General features: G+C 41.6%; 1 protein-coding gene across 1 annotated transcript; it reads right to left on the bottom strand.

Moving 5' to 3' along the window:
- Positions 1–245: 245 nt before the first annotated feature.
- LRAT (lecithin retinol acyltransferase) lies at positions 246–9371 on the bottom strand. The gene is made up of 2 exons (XM_037993123.2): positions 8507–9371; positions 246–4369 (listed from the first exon to the last, which is right to left on the bottom strand). The coding sequence occupies exons 1-2, from the start codon at positions 9044–9046 to the stop codon at positions 4217–4219; spliced, it is 693 nt and encodes a 230-aa protein (XP_037849051.2). The 5' UTR covers positions 9047–9371; the 3' UTR covers positions 246–4216.
- Between the last annotated feature and the right edge of the window lie 5589 nt (positions 9372–14960).

The following is a 14960-nucleotide window of genomic DNA, read 5'->3' as shown; positions in this document are numbered from 1 at the left end:
ACAGAACCTATTCCTACACAATCAAGGTAGGCTTCAAGATACGGATAACATAGATCTTATCAGTCTGAAGACCGATCCACAGAAAGTTTTAAATTCAAATGCATAAAACTATGTTTGGTAATCTGTAAAGGAAGCTCGGAGAGGCAAAATTCTTCAGGCTACCATGCTGAAAAAAAAAGTTTGTGATCTACATTTATGTATTTAAAATTCGAAGACAAGAGAGGATAGTATGTAAAATTGACTTTATTTGACATACATGTATACCAAATATAAAATTAGCTTAGCTGACAGATCTAGGTTGGTTAAAACTCTAAGTAGATCATACGAAAGTAAGATTAGCAACCATTTCTTATATGCTTCTCATCTACAACAAGGACTTTTGCCATTGCCATAACTTGATGTTGCTGGAAAACACTTTTGATATTTGACATTAACAGTATGAAGTAGAAAAATGGAAAAACAAGAAACATATATATACTGAAAAAAAATTAAACAACAAATCTATACGTACTTGCTTGTCCTTAGAAAGAAACATATCTAACAGAGCTAAAATTAGGAGTATCCAATATACACATAGTCATCAATTTCATCTATTTTGTAAGAACCAACTTTCTGGCAGGAAAGAAAAGTGAATGACTCTTCCTTGACACTCCATCAAGCGTTATGCATGAATCAAATAAAAGGATTTTGCTAAAGTCTGTTGACTCTTCCTTCAGTTTTCTCTCTACCCTCATGATTACAGACCCTTTTTTTTTTTTTTAAGAGATTCAGCATCTTAGCTAGTCCTTTAAAATGAGTCCCTTTGTCCTCCATACTTTTGGGATTTATCTTTCTGAACCCCAAATCTCAATTGCCAGTTCAAAAGTCTAAACTTCTTGTTCTACACAAGACTTGTACCAGACCATTGCTCTCCTTTTCTGACATCTTTACTCATCACTCTTGCTCTGCTCTGGCCCCTGAACCACTTGCACTTGCCTGAATGCCCTGTGCAGTTCCATGTTTTCAAGTCAACAACTCATAGGGTACCTCAAAGCTATGTCCAGGCATGTTGTAGGCAATGTTCATACATTTGCTCATGCTATTTCCAATGCATGGAATGTCCTGCCCGAAATCTGTTTCCTGGAAAATATCCACCCATCTTTCAAGTGTTAGTACATGGTTTGTATAAATTTGGTCATATCTGTTAAAATCAACCGTCGCACTTCCTGTTCCTTCAGTCAGTCAGCTTTATGCAAATATCAACTGCATAAAGTCTTAATACAATTATGTCTACTAGGCCATAAACTCCGAGGAACCGGTCCATGCCTCATTCATCATTTCATCCCTAACACCTGCCTAGTATCTGACACTTACATTAATTCATCTTAGCCCCAGTTAGTCCTATTCTGCCTTAATCTATGACAAAGAATAAAATAAGCACAAAAAACTTCATCCGACACTACTAGGTTATCAATTCAGAAATCAGGATAGAAATACATAAATACAAGAGACTTGCAGAAGCATAAGGATGAATCTTAACTGATGAAGCCCAGAGAAATTCGTGAACTTCCTCAAGTTAGGAGACACATTAATGGCTCAGGGGTTTTTTTTGTTTTGTTTTGTTTTTTTTGAGACGGAGTCTCGCCCTGTCGCCCAGGCTGGAATGCAGTGGTGTGATCTCCACTCACTGCAAGCTCCGCCTCCTGGGTTCACGCCATTCTCCTGCCTTAGCCTTCAGAGTAGCTGGGACTACAGGCACCCACCACTACACCTGGCTAATTTTTTGTATTTTTAGTACAGATGGGGATTCACCATGTTAGCCAGGATGGTCTCGATCTCCTGACCTCGTGATCTGCCCACCTCAGCCTCCCAAAGTGCTGGGATTACAGGTGTAAGCCACTGCGCCTGGCCTCAGGGTTTCTTTTATAACTGTGATCAGGAAGATGTGCTTTTCTTTCTACTTTGTTAAGCAACTAATCAAACTCAGCACAACAAAACAAAGACTCTCCTTTTCTCCCAAGAAGTTCAACAGTTCTAGTGTTGTAGAACATTTCACAAATAAAACCATCCTAGTTTCCTTTTCCCATAAACAGTTGAACACATCAGTGTGATAAGATCACCTCACACTATTTCTTGGCTTAATGCTAGCATTGCCTCCTGCAAATAGATTTCTCTTACCCTTCTGGCAGATTTAATTGCTTCTTCCCCTCTGTTCCCACAGCACTGTACATACTCTATTATAGCTAGTTTACAAATAATAATATTAATTCTGGATCATAAAATTGCAACTGGTCAATGCCTGGCATATAATGAACACTCAAATGAACAAGGAATTGAATCTTGCTTTAATGAAGTAAGTCAAGACTAATTATTTCAATTCCAATCTTAAGAACGTCCTTAGCTTTTAATGAGGGGTCTTTGAACACAGATTTAATTTCAGATAGTGGTTTTTGCTGCCTGTAATAACTAAAGTTTGCAAAAAAATTATTTGAGGACACTATATTTTTAAGAAATGAATTTACTTAAACTATTCCTACAAGGGTAATATATAGTAAGTGAAAAACCACTAAGACAGTAGTTCTCATAGTTGTTGCTTTTAAATATGCATACTTAAGATAATTTTAAGTGGTTGGAATAGGTCCAGAGAACACCTATATTCTGTGGTATTGCCATTTAATGTTTTAATTATTTATAAGACTTAAATAAATTTTTAATTTGAAAAATTAAACACTAAGTTTGTTGTGGGCAAATTAGTGGTGATAAAACATTATTTAATATAAAATCCTGTTCTTAAAATTTGTTCAGATTATCATTGACTGGCCCCGCCCTCCCCATATTCACTCATAATATGATTGAATTGTTATTTTGTGATTCTAGACAGTTAAGAAATGCAAGTCTAGCTGTGGCTTCATTTTAAGAATTTGGTCATTTTGTAGAAGTGCTTGAATACTTGTTTTGCTATTGCTATATCTCAATTCTTATAAGACTCTCAGCAAAATCAATTTACATGACTGGCAGTATTAAGCCACTTTAAAATTATTTTAAACAATTTTAAAATTGGGTTCTACTTGTTTGGATTTTACATACTGCTGTGGCATCCTTCTTTTAAGGATATAAACTATAATTAGAAATGATATGGAGAAAAGTGACTAGAAAACAAATCTGAAGGCTTTTAAAAATTTCATAGTACATTAATAAATGCTTTAAAAGACAACCCATCCAATAACATATATACAAGTTAACACTACAAATTCAAGGACATAAGAAAATAGATTGGACTTACTTTTACATTCACTTCTATAGATACGCTATACCACACTGGTATTATGATAATAAAGCAATCAAGAACAATTCGTCTCTCAGTCTGTGTATATGTGACTATCTACATATTTATTTCACACACACATGACAAATACCCACATAATTTCAATCCTATATCCATTTACCTCTGAGAGTGATTTAAAGTAACCGCAGTGGCACATAAAAGGAAAAAAATGATGAATTCCAGGCTTCCTAGTAAGTAAAGCCAAATCCAATTATTCAAGTGATACTATGGTGCTGTTTTTACAGGAAAACACAGATTTCTATACTTTCTGGTCATTTACTTTATCATTCTGGTCATTTACTTTATCATAAAGTACTATTTGCCAATATCATTAAAGTAATATTTGTCAATATTGGTTTCATGTAATGACAATAAAACATTCTTGACCTATATACTACATGAAAAAAATAGATTATGAGCTTATTTTTTGACCAGTCATCAAATATGTTTTCATTTGAATAAGGAAAGTTCTTCCAGTTTAATATAAGTTTACCAATTTGTTTTTTCAATGAAACAAAGTAAATTTACAGTAAAGTTACTGGTCTCAATATAAGTCTTCCAATCTCCAAATTCTGCTTAACAATACAAGGATTACAAGAGAAAAAAACCACAATTAATTGCCTGTGGCTATGATCTTAGGGGCTGGTTTTCTCGTATTGCTGAATTCTACCACAACCTATCATATTTCCAAGGTTTGGATGGTGCTTTAAATCTGAACTGCCTGAGAAGATTCAGAAAGCCTTTGTTCTAGGGCTTACACAGTAAGCACTCTGCGTGATTCCTAATCACATTTTTATCCAGAACACAGTGTTACAGGTCACATTTTTCTCAATAATGCTTATACTGATTGATGCTCTATAAATATAAAAATATTTACATACAGAATACACACACTGACATGGGGGTATGAAGTTAGCCAGCCATCCATAGGAAGAATGGAATAAAAATTGCAGGAAGGGTAGTGTATGACACCAAGCCCGTACAGACTATAGACGCCAATCCCAAGACTGCTGAAGCAAGAACACTTCTCTGATCACGAATAATTATCTTCACAGTCTCACAAAACTGGAAAATAAAATTTTGGAAAATTAGAAAAGGTGGCTAAATCCAAGAATATATCAAACAGTAAATCAGTTTTTGAAGCTATTTTCTGTCTACCAGAAGAATTAGAAATTCTCTTATGACTTACAAAAAAATTTACAATGTTAAGAGTCCAGTTCTGATTCTATACCCTTCTGATTCTATACCCTATAGTAGTAGAAATGATCCCTTAGGCAATTAAGTTAATAATGGCAGTTGCCTATGTAATAAATACAGCATTTATAGAAAACTATAGAAAGTATAACCACACAGTTGTTCAGGACTAAAGGTTTAAAACAACAAAGTGCTTATTAATAACAATAGCATATTTTAAAATTAGATGAGCCAAGAGGTATCTCTAATCTTGAGTAAAAATAATAGAATTTGGCCAATTAAAGGTAGATTCAATTCCTCCAATTTGCCATTCTAAAATCTAATGATACCAATAATAACTTTTTTATAAATCTCAAAATCTACAGGTATAGAAAGTCTAATTTTATTGTCAAATTCCATTTCCTGACTAAATATGCTAAATTCAGGATCGATTATATGACACATAACTGGCTGCTGGAAAAAAAGACAAATATTGTCCCTACCCCTGAGGAATGCATCCTTCTAATATGTGTAATGTTTTCCTTAGAAAAATAATGTTACTCGAAAGTGATGGCCTATGTCTGAGTCCTGGCTCCCGCTCTTATTGGCTGTGTCACCTCAAGTAGTCGTTTAACCTGTCCAGGCTACTCTCTTCTGCTCCTCCATGGGAACACTCAAATTGTTCTGAGGATTAACTGAGATGTTTCATGCACAAGTACTCTGTATTCTTCTACGTGCTGTATAAATGTAAGGTATTACAATGATTATTATTACTACTGTCTTTGTTGACAATTATCACTACCATATTGCCATCGATGCCAGAATGCAGTGATTGTCATTTCTATATGGGTTTTGCTATTCATACTAATTTTAAGCTCTTTTTCTAGACATGGCATTGTATGTGCTTTTAGTGTTTTCTACAGTGGCTTACATGGGACTGGGCAGCTCGGTTTCCAAATTCTTAAGGGATAACATGAACAAGTTCAGTAAGTTTTAATATTGAACCATCCTGACAGTATGATTATCTCTATCCATACTTTTACACAATACCTAAACAAGTGTGAAACTCTTATCTAGATGTTGGCCTATTTTTCTATCACACTATTTGTCTCTTTTTAATAAACTAGCAAGGTATTGAGAAGTACACTATTTTAAGGTGGTGAAGATCAAATTGACGTTTTCAGGACAGAGAGAAAAGGAGGTTGATGGAAGACATATATTTTGGTAAATGACTAAGTTGTAAATACAGTTATCCTTATTTTTTTTCCTTGATAATTTATAATTAAGTCAATCGGAATCATTTTGGACTGTATTTCCCACAAACGCAGATTTTTCTCAAGAAGCATCGCATGTCTAATGCCCTGTTCACTTGGTCAGCAGATCAGCAGGCATCTTTAGTGGTGCTCAATAGCAGGAAATTTCTAGAAGGGGTCAATAAGTCTGTAGGAACACTTTTATGAGCACTCAATCCACACAAATTAAAAGGGGCATTTGCCATCATTTTTGGCAATGAAAGAGCAGTATTAACAAAGTAAAAAAATTATAGTAGTAAAAGCATAAGGAATAGTAATAGTTATTAACCAAAGGAATTTCTAGTTTACAAAATACTGATTGTCAACAGCATTATAAAAATCCCATAATTTTATGACTTATAAACTTGTAAAAAAAAGAGTATTACCACAAAGGAGTAAAAGTGCTTTTCCAGTTCATTCATTTGCAAACTAATTGCAGTGTTTTCCTTAGGGGTAGTGTGTTCTTGAGAGTTTTTATTAACTCAAATTTAAGAAAGAGACAACTTTGTAACTCTCATGTTAATATTAGTTGCATATATGCAGAACTCAACAATCAGACCCAGAATCAAATAATTTCTTATGTTTCCAAAAGGTAGAAACCAGTCCTTCCTTCAGTATTAATGACCTACTTCTCTCAGCGCATATTCAAAAACAGTTTGTAGAATTAGGAAATTTGGGATGAAAACTTTTTTTTCTCCCAGGAAATCTACTCTGTGGCCAAATTGTTTGTTAGACCATTCAAAGTGAAGACAAAACTCAGTTTCACAAGAGGTGCTATGCAGCAACAGCAATTAAAACACTTCTCTACTTCTGTAGACCCTGACAAAGTTTCCAAAGATGAAAAACTACTCCAACTAGTTATTTATGCAGATTAAATATTTTACTACCTTACAAAAGCCTTAGTTACTGTTTTTCTGTAGAAATATATAATGCAGCACTATATGTGTTCCATGAATGGGTAACTCCTAATTACCTGATAGAAATACTGTTTTTCCTTAGAGAAGTGATTTGCTTGGTTCCTAAGTAAATCTGACATGTTTCCTTTTGTACACTTTGGGAGCCAGTGTTTGTAAATGTGGTGGAGTTCATTTCTAAACAGGCCTGGACTAGAGCTGTGATTCTTGAATCGCTGCACAGTACTCTAACTGTATTTTTATTTTACTTGGAAAAGAATTCCTAGATTGAGTCTTTTGTGGCTCTATAAAATCTACAAGGAGTTTCATACACTGATCTATAAAAGCAAAATACTTCCATGTTCTCCCACAGAGGATAGAGAAAGATGTTCCCAAATGGGTCAAAAAAATTAACCAAGATGTGGAGCAATTAAGAACTGGTTACATGAAAAAAACTGACTCAGATTTTTCTGGTCCCAAAAATATCTAAACATGAAGAGTAACACTAAAGCTCATTATGTTACTGCCCAGGTTTCCATTATAAAGACTGAACATTAACAATGACTTCTTTAACAAGTACAATGAAGGCTGAGAAAGTTTCCAATTGTAAATAAAGTTTCAGGCTTAAAATCTTAACTATCTTTAAAAATTAAGATGTTTTAAAAGGAAATAAAAATCCATTTTTCCCTTTGGATTTGTGGCTAATTTAATAATCTTAAATTCTAATACTGTTTTTCAAAATACTCATAAAAATTGCCTTCCAATGTTTAACATTTCTTCTTGAAAACTAATTGTATTGATCTCTGGGGAATCCATAAACACTCTAATCTACCTTTAGGGCTAACGGGTAAAGGATGCTTAACAATGAGGAAGTCTAGATGGGGATTAAAGCCAACCCAGAAAGAATTCAGCATACCAAGGAAAATACAACTCTGAAGCACCAACACAAGAATAAGGGACCTACCAGGGAGCCCCTATTACTGGGAATTTTGATAGCTTATAGCAAGCAATGAAAAATCCCTCTATGCAGCTTTCAAAGGGAGAAAACTGCGTGGTTCCTTATTTTAAAGTCACACACTTTGTTTTTATACTGTTATGGATTAAATATAAACTCTGGATCTCTTCCTTTCAAGTGAAATTCTTGGTTAAAGTTGCAAGCAGCGGTGACTGATTTCTTGTATACCCTGCCCCCAGTCACTTGCCCTTTGTCATTTGAACTACATGGTGGGTGGACACCTGATGACTTCTGCAGCAATACTGGGCAGCTCTGGAATCTCTGGAAGCGGTCCTGCATTGCCACACCCTTTCTCTGTGCATTTCGAGATACCCTGCAAGCCATGTTGCCATTTGTTTATTTACTTAGCCTACCTTAGGAACACTAGAACTTTCCTTACTTAATCTAGAACTTTAAGAATGGTATGGAAGACCGGGCGCGGTGGCTCACGCCTGTAATCACAGCACTTTGGGGGGCCGAGACGGGCGAATCACGAGGTCAGGAGATCTAGACCATCCTGGCTAACACGGTGAAACCCGGTCTCTACTAAAAATACAAAAATTAGCCGGGCGTGGTGGCGGGCGCCTGTAATCCCAGCTACTCGGGAGACTGAGGCAGGAGAATGGCGTGAACCCGGGAGGCGGAGCTTGCAGTGAGCCGAGATCGCGCCACTGTACTCCAGCCTGGGCGACAGAGCGAGACTCTGTCTCAAAAAAAAGAAAGAAGAATGGTATGGAAGTGGTGGTGAAGGTGTCCAGGAATTAGATCCCTACTCGCGGGAAAGAGAAAAGGTCAGGGATGGGAGGGGGCATCCCGCGGAGCCCACTTCCCTGGGAGTCACACGTCATACCTTGTCGGACTGGGGACTGATCGGGGTGCCATATCTGCAGTAGGTCACGAAGTGCTCGCAGTTGTTCCACAGCAGGCTGTAGGGGGTAAAGCCCAGGAGCTTCTCAGCCCTCCGCGCCACCTCTTCGTTGAGCAGTGCCTTCTTCTGGAGGGACTCGTCCAGGTGATTGACCAGGATGTTAGCTCCGTAGGCGAAGTCCTCCACTGTGTCCACGCGAATGCTGGCCACTCTGACAATGACGCCCAGGATGAGACGCTTGTTGGAGACCACCTTCTGCGTACGCCCCATGTCGTCCGTCAGAGCCAACAGGATGTCAGGCATCATGTGGGCAACACGGTTGTCCCCTAGGTAGATGCCATAGTGGGTCAGGTGGGTCCGGGGCACCTCCAGCACGTCGCCTCGGTGGAAGGAGCTGGTTTCATAAAAACTGTTCCTCCCTTTGTCTTCGCCCGTGGCGCCCGAACTGAAGAGCGTGAAGTTGGAGATAAGGAGCAGCTTCTCCAGTAGTAGAGACACCACCTCCAGCATGGGGTTCTTCATCCTGCTGGGAAGAGGGAGTCTTGGAGAGGTGCCGGTGCCACTCCGGCAAGGGCCGGGCTGGGCAAGGTAAGCTCGCCGGACAGGGGCGCTGCGCTACTGCTCACCTGCAGGCCAGGTGAGGTACGGCGCAAAGTACGGCCGCTGAGGAGGAGAGAGGAAGGCAAAGAAGACAGCGAGGCCTGGCGACGGGCTCAGTAAAGCCACAATGGGGAATGAGACTGATAAGAAACTGGTGGCTGACGGCGGGGACAGTGAGACCGGTGCTACAAGCAGCCGGAGAAGAAGCGCCCCTGGGGGCCGTGCCGGGGGCAGGACCGCGCGCGGTGCTTGGAGGTGCAGGCTTTGCTGTGACTTTTTATGGCCGTCGAGGGGGCGGAGCCGAAGGCCGTCACAGACCCGGAAAGCTCACTGATTGGACGCCGCCTGCGCGCGGCGCTCGCGGCGGGGAGGGCGCTGGATCCCGGTTTCTTTGGAAGGGGGGCGGGTCGCCTTCTAGCTCCAGGGTTCTGCTCGGTGATTCTTTCCCGATGCCGGATCCCGGCTGCGCTACCGGCTTTTAAGCGCTCTATTTAGAGAGGTAGAGTCCCAAGGTGTGGTGGAACGAAAGGTCCTGCACCTGTCGCTACTGGGGCGAGTTCCTGGCACTTCGGGGTCGTATTCGGTGGAAAATCCTCTTGGGCGAGATTTCTGAGTTGGACCACCTCCCTCTGAAAGGATGGATATCCGGGACTTCGGCTTAATAAAGAGATTGAATTTACTTTGCAAAGTGTGAGCGCCTCGAATGCCTGCGGATTCTTTCCTGACCGAATCTTTTGTTTTGTTTTGTTTTGTTTTGTTTTGAGACAGTGCCTTGCCCTATCACCCAGAGCAGGAGTGCGGTGGCGCGATCTGGGATCACTGCAACCTCAGCCTCCCAGGTTCAAGCGATTCTCGTGCCTCAGTCTCCCAAGTAGCTGAGATTACAAGCACCACGCCAGGCTAATTTTTGTATTTGTAGTAGACACGGGATTTCACCATGTTGGCCAGGCTGGTCTCAAACTCCTGACTTCAAGTGATCCACCCGTCTTGGCCTCCCAAAATGCTGGGATTACAGGCGGGAGCCATCGCGCCCAGCCCCTCTTTTTTCAAATGCCGTAAATCCCCCATGCTTTCAGCCGGTGCGCGTGGGGGAGGGGGGCGGGGGTCGCTACCCGCGAGTCCAGGCCCTGCCCGCCGGCGATTCGAACCCGAGGCCTCTCTGCGCTCCTAGGCACCTGTGGCCGTTGAGCACGAAGCTTCCAACGGTCCGCATGAAAAACGGCGAGGTCCAACGTCCGCCAGGAAAGCAAGATTCCTGTTAAGTTTATATCTCCGGCTTCAGGGTCACATGGACCCAGCTTCAGTTCACCCACCGAAACTTTGCCCCCCTCCCTTTATTTTTATTTTTATGTTTTTAAGCATAACATCCCGGAGATGGCCAAGGAAGGCGAAGTACTTGGATGAGATGCTAAGTTCTTTGCCCGCGCGCCTGCAGCCAACTCCAGTGAATCCTCCAGGGTGGTCCTAGGGCGCTGCCGGGTGAGGGAGCCGCTGAAGCGTTAGCCCCGCCAGGCTCGGCACGCGGTGTCCCCACCCGGTGCTGAGTTCCGTGCTAATGCATTATGTAAATGCTTAAATTCTGCAGACAAAGACCACAATGAAGAGCGTTGGTTGGCTCCACAAAGCTGCCCAGTAGGGGCTAATAGGTTTCATCAGCAGATTCTACACACGCCTGAGGGAGGGTACTCTGCGGATGATGGATGAAGGAACATTCATCTTACCTGGAAGACGAAGGAGGCCATAGAGACCAGGCGTGGGGGAAGACGGCTCCCCATTATCCTTGGAGGCCGGGCCTTTGCTCCCACCCTTAATCTGCCGTCAGCGATCTGTCCCCGTCGCCCTGCTTGCCGGTGACTTTTGTTCATTCACAAACGATTGCGCATCGCATTATAGTTCCAGCAAAGAGGAGAAAACTCCCACAAACGAGTCGAGAGAGGAAGTTGGGGAAGGGGAGAGAGCCAGTGGACGTGGAGATTTGTTTGTTTTCGCAGTTTACTCCCCAAATTTAAAGAAAAGCGCCCAGGTGGCGAGTTGCTGAAACTAATCAGCTGCGCACAGGGAGCTTGCTAGCCTCTAGCAGCACAGCAGTTAACACACTTCGCTAAAATCGGGGGAGTCTGATCCAGACCTCGGTGTGTACGTTAAATGCAGAACCGACGTCAGACTCTGAACTGGCTCCTCTGGTCCAGTTCTTGGAAAGCGCCAATACCAAAACCTCTTGTGTGGAGATCAAAGGAGACGTGGTAATTAACGGTTTCCGTCCCTGGTGGTCACTAAGGCGGCTTATAATGATTATGACTGTCTCCACCTGGGGAACTTGAGGGAGACAAAAGCATGGATAATTGCTTCACGGCTTCATACAACTATATATATATATAATTTTATGTGTAAAAAATATATACATATGTATACATTTTATATATATAAAAGAATTACCTATAGACTCAATAGCCTTGTCCCCACCGCGTTTTGGAAGACGCAAGCAGTGCCAAGGTGGTTTGCGTTTCATTTTTCTTTTTCCCCCAGTGGGGTCCATTTTCTGGCCGCCTTCTTTGGAAAGGGCTTTCCTTTAAAAAGAAAGGAGGTGAGAGCGATAGGAGGCATGAATCTCTATAGGTTGCTCAAAATGCAGATACCCTGCTGCCATGGAAATGAATGAGGGCACGGAGTGTCCATAGTTTCTTGAAGGATATTTTTGCCTCTGATAAATTCCAAATTTTAAGCCAGAACGTTATGCCATTAAGTGAATTTGTTTTGCTCAGTGGAACAGCCTGAAAGCAGCCCTCTCCTGCTGCTCTGCGTGCTAGGGCTTCGGCTTCCGGAAGCAGCAGCCCGAAGGAGGCAGTTGAAAGTCTTCATTTGCCTTTTTTCTGAAGTCTTCCCAGAACTCTTATGTGGGAAGCGGTTAGCGATGATTAGGCAGCTTTTCAACTGCAAAAATATAGCATGGAATGAGCTCCTCTCTCGGCTGGACTTCTCCCCGCCCCCGACCCCCTTTCGTCAAGGACCATGGTACATTTACTTTGCAAAAGGCAGCTTCTCAATGTTCTCAAAATCTCATCTATTTCTGTGGTTGAGAGGTCGGTTCTGAATGGCTCCCTAGAGGCACACTTCATATAAATACGTTTACACGCTAATAGGCTCATGTCCCCAGTAGTAGTTTCCTATCTGCCTCAATTTTAGCTAAACAAAGGGAAGACTATCGCTGTAGGTGGAAAGGCCCAAGAGAAATCTAACATTAGTTCTTCTAAATCAGAAGATGTCACATGGAGATAGGAGAAATTCCTCTACCCTGAGTTGCTGGAGAGACCTCTGGTTTCCCGGATCGTAAGAAAGGTGGCTGCATTCTGTGATAACGTTCTGTGTGCAAACGCCTTAAATATATGCGAATGGGTCTCCAGGTCTGGCTGCGAGATTTAGAAAGAGCCTAGACTTTCCCGGCCAACACTCAGATTGCACTGAGCCGTCGACTCCCACTTTGGCCACCGCTTCTCCTACCCGCCTGCAGAAGGAGTAATGACAGCTACAGGGGCCCCGCTGGGTCGTCGGCCTGGGGGCAGCGCCCTCGCACCTGCAGCACTCAGGCCCACGTCCATTTCCCCCAGTAACGCATACAGGCCAAGCAAGATCCGCCTGGGTCTCAGCGCAGAAGAGGCTGAAATTGAGGCTCGCAGGGCCCACCTTACTTCTGCACCTCATCTTCCCACTGGCTACCTCACCGCGGGCCCCTGGAGAGTTTCTGTTCTTAAGAACTAGGAGAGGGAGGAGGTGCAGTTCCGCAGAAGTCTAAAGTCCTAGAAGGATAACAGATTTCCCACCTGCAGGCTTCTTTGGATCCTCCCTGCTCCTCAGAGAAGTCTTTGGATGGAAGATATGATCACAGTATTAGAAATAATAATAACTAATATTCACAGTGTGCTTCCTATGTACTAGGCACTGAGCTAAGCATTTTCTTATTTAATCCTCATAACCCTATGAGGTATTATCTCCATTTTCTATAGGAAGAAATGGAGGCTTATAACTTTGTCTTGTCACTGTGTTAATGTGTGGGGATCAGGACTCAACCACAGGTCTCTTTTGCCCCAGGTCCTTTACCATCACTGGGAAGGCCTGTCTTTCCATCAGGCTAACCACATTTATTGAATACCTGCTATATGGCAGGTGTTATGACCAACCCTAAAGGTTCAATAAAACACCTCACCCTAAACTTAGATCCCACACTTTCTTTGTAATCTGTAATTAATTTCCCCTCTTCTCTCATGTCACGAGGTCTAATTTTTAACATCATTTTACTGAGGTAGTGAGAATAGAGCTGGTTAAGGTTCTGATTAATAGTATGCCATCACTAGGAAGGCTACGAAATCCTACACCGTCCTTAGACACATGAATCGGGGGTGGGGAAGTTCAGTGTCTTCCCCAAGGGCACAGAGTCAGGAACAGAATGTAGACCCAGTGTTCCAGACTTCATATCTCAGATTTTCTTTTACTTGAGCCCTAGGCCTGATTAATTTGGTTTTCTAAACTGCATGTTTTAAAATTCTTATCCTTCTTAGGGATTATTTTGTTGTTCTTGGATTTTTTTTTTAGAATACTAAATCACTGGGCTATAAATAATGGTAATCTTAACATTTGGTTTTTTCTTAGCTATCCATCTATATTCAGTCCTTTTACGAATGTCCAGGTCCTGTCCCCTGGACATAAATAGGAGCCCTAACTAGCTAACACCAAGGGTGTGGGGAAAACAAAGGTGTTTGTGAACTTTGTTCTGACAGCAGAGGAAAATAAGCAGACATTTCTCCATGGAGCCTCCTAACTCAGTGCTACATGCAGTGTTAGACCAATAGCGATCAATTACCCCCTGGGAGGAGATTTTCCCTGGCTTCCTTCCTGGTGACTAGCACCTTATTATGAAGACCTCACTTTAGCCTATTGTCTTTAGAAAGATTAAAAGCTGCAGCTTCAGTTGGTTGTTTCTGTTGTTGCTGTCAGTGTTGTTTTGGTGTTTTTGTTTGCCAACCATGAAATAAGAACATTGAACAAAACAAAGCATTTACATTTAGCATTATGAAGACTCCTTGCCCCAATTAATACAGCTTAATATAAAATTAACAACAAGTTGAGGCAGCTGTGATCAGAGGAAGGCGGCAGAAAGGCAGAAATTCTGAGTTAAGGGCCTGGAAGTGCCATTTACAATGAAATAAACTCAGATAAGTCACTTGCCACCTCTGAGCCTCAATTCCGTCTTTCTAAAATGGAAATAATATTCTAGAGGGCTATTTTGAGAATTAAACAGAATCAAATACATTGCAGCATTCTATGAAAATTCATAATGTGATGCAGATGATCACATTATGTAATAATTTGTATTATTCAGAGAAACAAAGTAAGGCAGAGGGGCTTTTCCATTTCTTCTTTGACAGCACAGTCATCCAAGCACGCAGTGTAGACAAAGGACATGCCTTTACTCACAGACCCCTTCTGAGTACTGGCACAGGGCACAGGGGTGAGCAAGAAGCAGGCAAGTGTTTTGGAGTTGAATAAAATGGACACAGAGTCACTAGGCAGCCAGCACACAGCACACAGATTTGGGAGCTCTCTCAGAGCTGTTCCTCTGGCTCTTCACCAATGAAGTGGTTTATAATCATAAAAACAAAGACTAAAACCTGTCATTTGTTCAAAAATGCCTCTCACAAAGCAGAAAACACCCCAAATGTCTGTTTCAGAAATGATACAATGATATCAAGAAATGAGTAAAATATTTGATATGCCCAGAAAACATAAAGCATATTCCACTTTCACATATAAACAATAAACAAGCCATGTTACTTCTTCATCA

The sequence above is a fragment of the Chlorocebus sabaeus genome, chromosome 7 (assembly GCF_047675955.1).
Source record: "Chlorocebus sabaeus isolate Y175 chromosome 7, mChlSab1.0.hap1, whole genome shotgun sequence".
In the NCBI taxonomy this organism is placed as follows: domain Eukaryota; kingdom Metazoa; phylum Chordata; class Mammalia; order Primates; family Cercopithecidae; genus Chlorocebus; species Chlorocebus sabaeus.
This window is presented reverse-complemented; position numbering and strand designations above follow the sequence as displayed.